At 27.8% G+C, this 1,616-nt stretch overlaps 1 protein-coding gene across 1 annotated transcript in view; it reads left to right on the top strand.

Moving 5' to 3' along the window:
* The window catches only part of LOC106464945 (DNA (cytosine-5)-methyltransferase 1-like), a 100,778-nt gene that overhangs the window by 12,470 nt on the left and 86,692 nt on the right, over positions 1–1,616 (top strand). Inside the window, 1 exon segment of the mRNA XM_022392761.1 lies at positions 1,516–1,614. Within this exon segment, the coding sequence (XP_022248469.1) occupies positions 1,516–1,614 (99 nt within the window).

Genomic DNA, 1,616 nt, shown 5'->3' on the forward strand with positions numbered 1-1,616 from the left:
GGTATATATATACATATATATTATTCATACCTTCGGTGTATAGGACGCAAGCAGATTTTGACATCAAATTTTTGGGGAAAAAGTGTGTCTTATACACCGAAAAATACGGTATATATATACACATATATACATACAAGTCAGACTGTATTTTTATGTAAAGGTTACTGCTCATAGCTGTAACCATGGAAACCTAAATATTTTGTTAACCTAGTTGTGTCACATAATAACAAAGATATACCTTTATTTAAGAGAAAAATATTTCTTCACAAGATATATATTTATTATTTCTTCAGTGATAATTAAATCCTTAATAGATGGTTTTAAGACTAATGTTGATACTTCAAGAATATATACACAATTGTAACCACTGTGATGAAAAGAGATGTTTGAATATGAGATAGTTACTGGCAAAAGCTATCTGAAATGATGGATAGTTTCTAAAGTTTGTTTAGAAAACTATATCGTTCAAAATGGGATTGTGATAAAGAAAGTTGTTACAGAAATAAAACCATTATATTTTGAACAATTAAGTAATTTTAATTAAGTTATGACTGTTAATATGTTTTGTTCAAATACTACATTAGAACAAAATACTGCTTACAAATATGGAAAATATAAAAAAAATAATTGGTATTAAGTTTCATATGATTTTTTTTTCTATTTTATGTGTTTTACTCAATTCTCAGAGCTGTAAGGCAAACTTCAGCTTGTTCATGTATTTGATAATTGCAGAAACTAGCATCCATATAGTAATTCTCAGTTGTACTTATGTATGTATATGTGTGTGTTTCTGTATTTAGTTGATTTTAAACAACAAAAACACTTGGAATTTTGGTATAAGTTATTGATCCAGTAGAATATAAACAATGAAAGTAATGAGGGTCAGAGTTTATTTGGGCACTCCCATTTGACAGAAATGATTTACTTGAAAAACATGATTGATATGTACGTAAGTTGTCATTCAAATTAATAATGTAAATTCAGATTTTTGAAATATGAGTCCCCACATGTTTTGTGGGCTCTCAGGAGTGGATTTTTGTATTGATAAGAAAATTAACATGGACTTTTAAGGAACTGCTTAAAATAAATATATGTGTGTTCAGGTCCTCGTAATTGGTGATCAAGGAAGTTTTGGGGGCTCATAGAACTAACTGCATCGATTTATTTAAAAATTGGGAATAACATGTAAATGGTCATTCAAAACAAAGAGTGTACAATTTTTGAGTAGCTGTTGTGTCCATGTAATTTGAACATACCTTAGAAATTTCACTTTTTTTATCATTAATTGTGACAGAAATTTTATGAATGTAAAATGTGGTTATTAAAAAATTTATGTTATAACTGTAATCTGTTAACTTTTAAGTCAGATGTTTTAGTAATTTGGTTTAAGCTGTTATTGTACTTAAAACTGAAGAGAAATTTTTCTATATTTTGAACTGTTATAATTTTTATCTGTTTAGTTCATGCTGGTAGTTTTCCAATATGTTAAAGTGTTAACTCAGTTATGTTTATTAGATCCAAGAAACGAAGACATGAGGATGTTGAAAGTAAAAATATTTCCAATTCTATGGTGGATAGGAATAGTAAACGAAAAAAGTCAGAAGATAGTCAGGAGT

This window comes from Limulus polyphemus, unplaced genomic scaffold, assembly GCF_000517525.1.
Source record: "Limulus polyphemus unplaced genomic scaffold, Limulus_polyphemus-2.1.2 Scaffold1791, whole genome shotgun sequence".
Taxonomy (NCBI): Eukaryota; Metazoa; Arthropoda; class Merostomata; order Xiphosura; family Limulidae; genus Limulus; species Limulus polyphemus.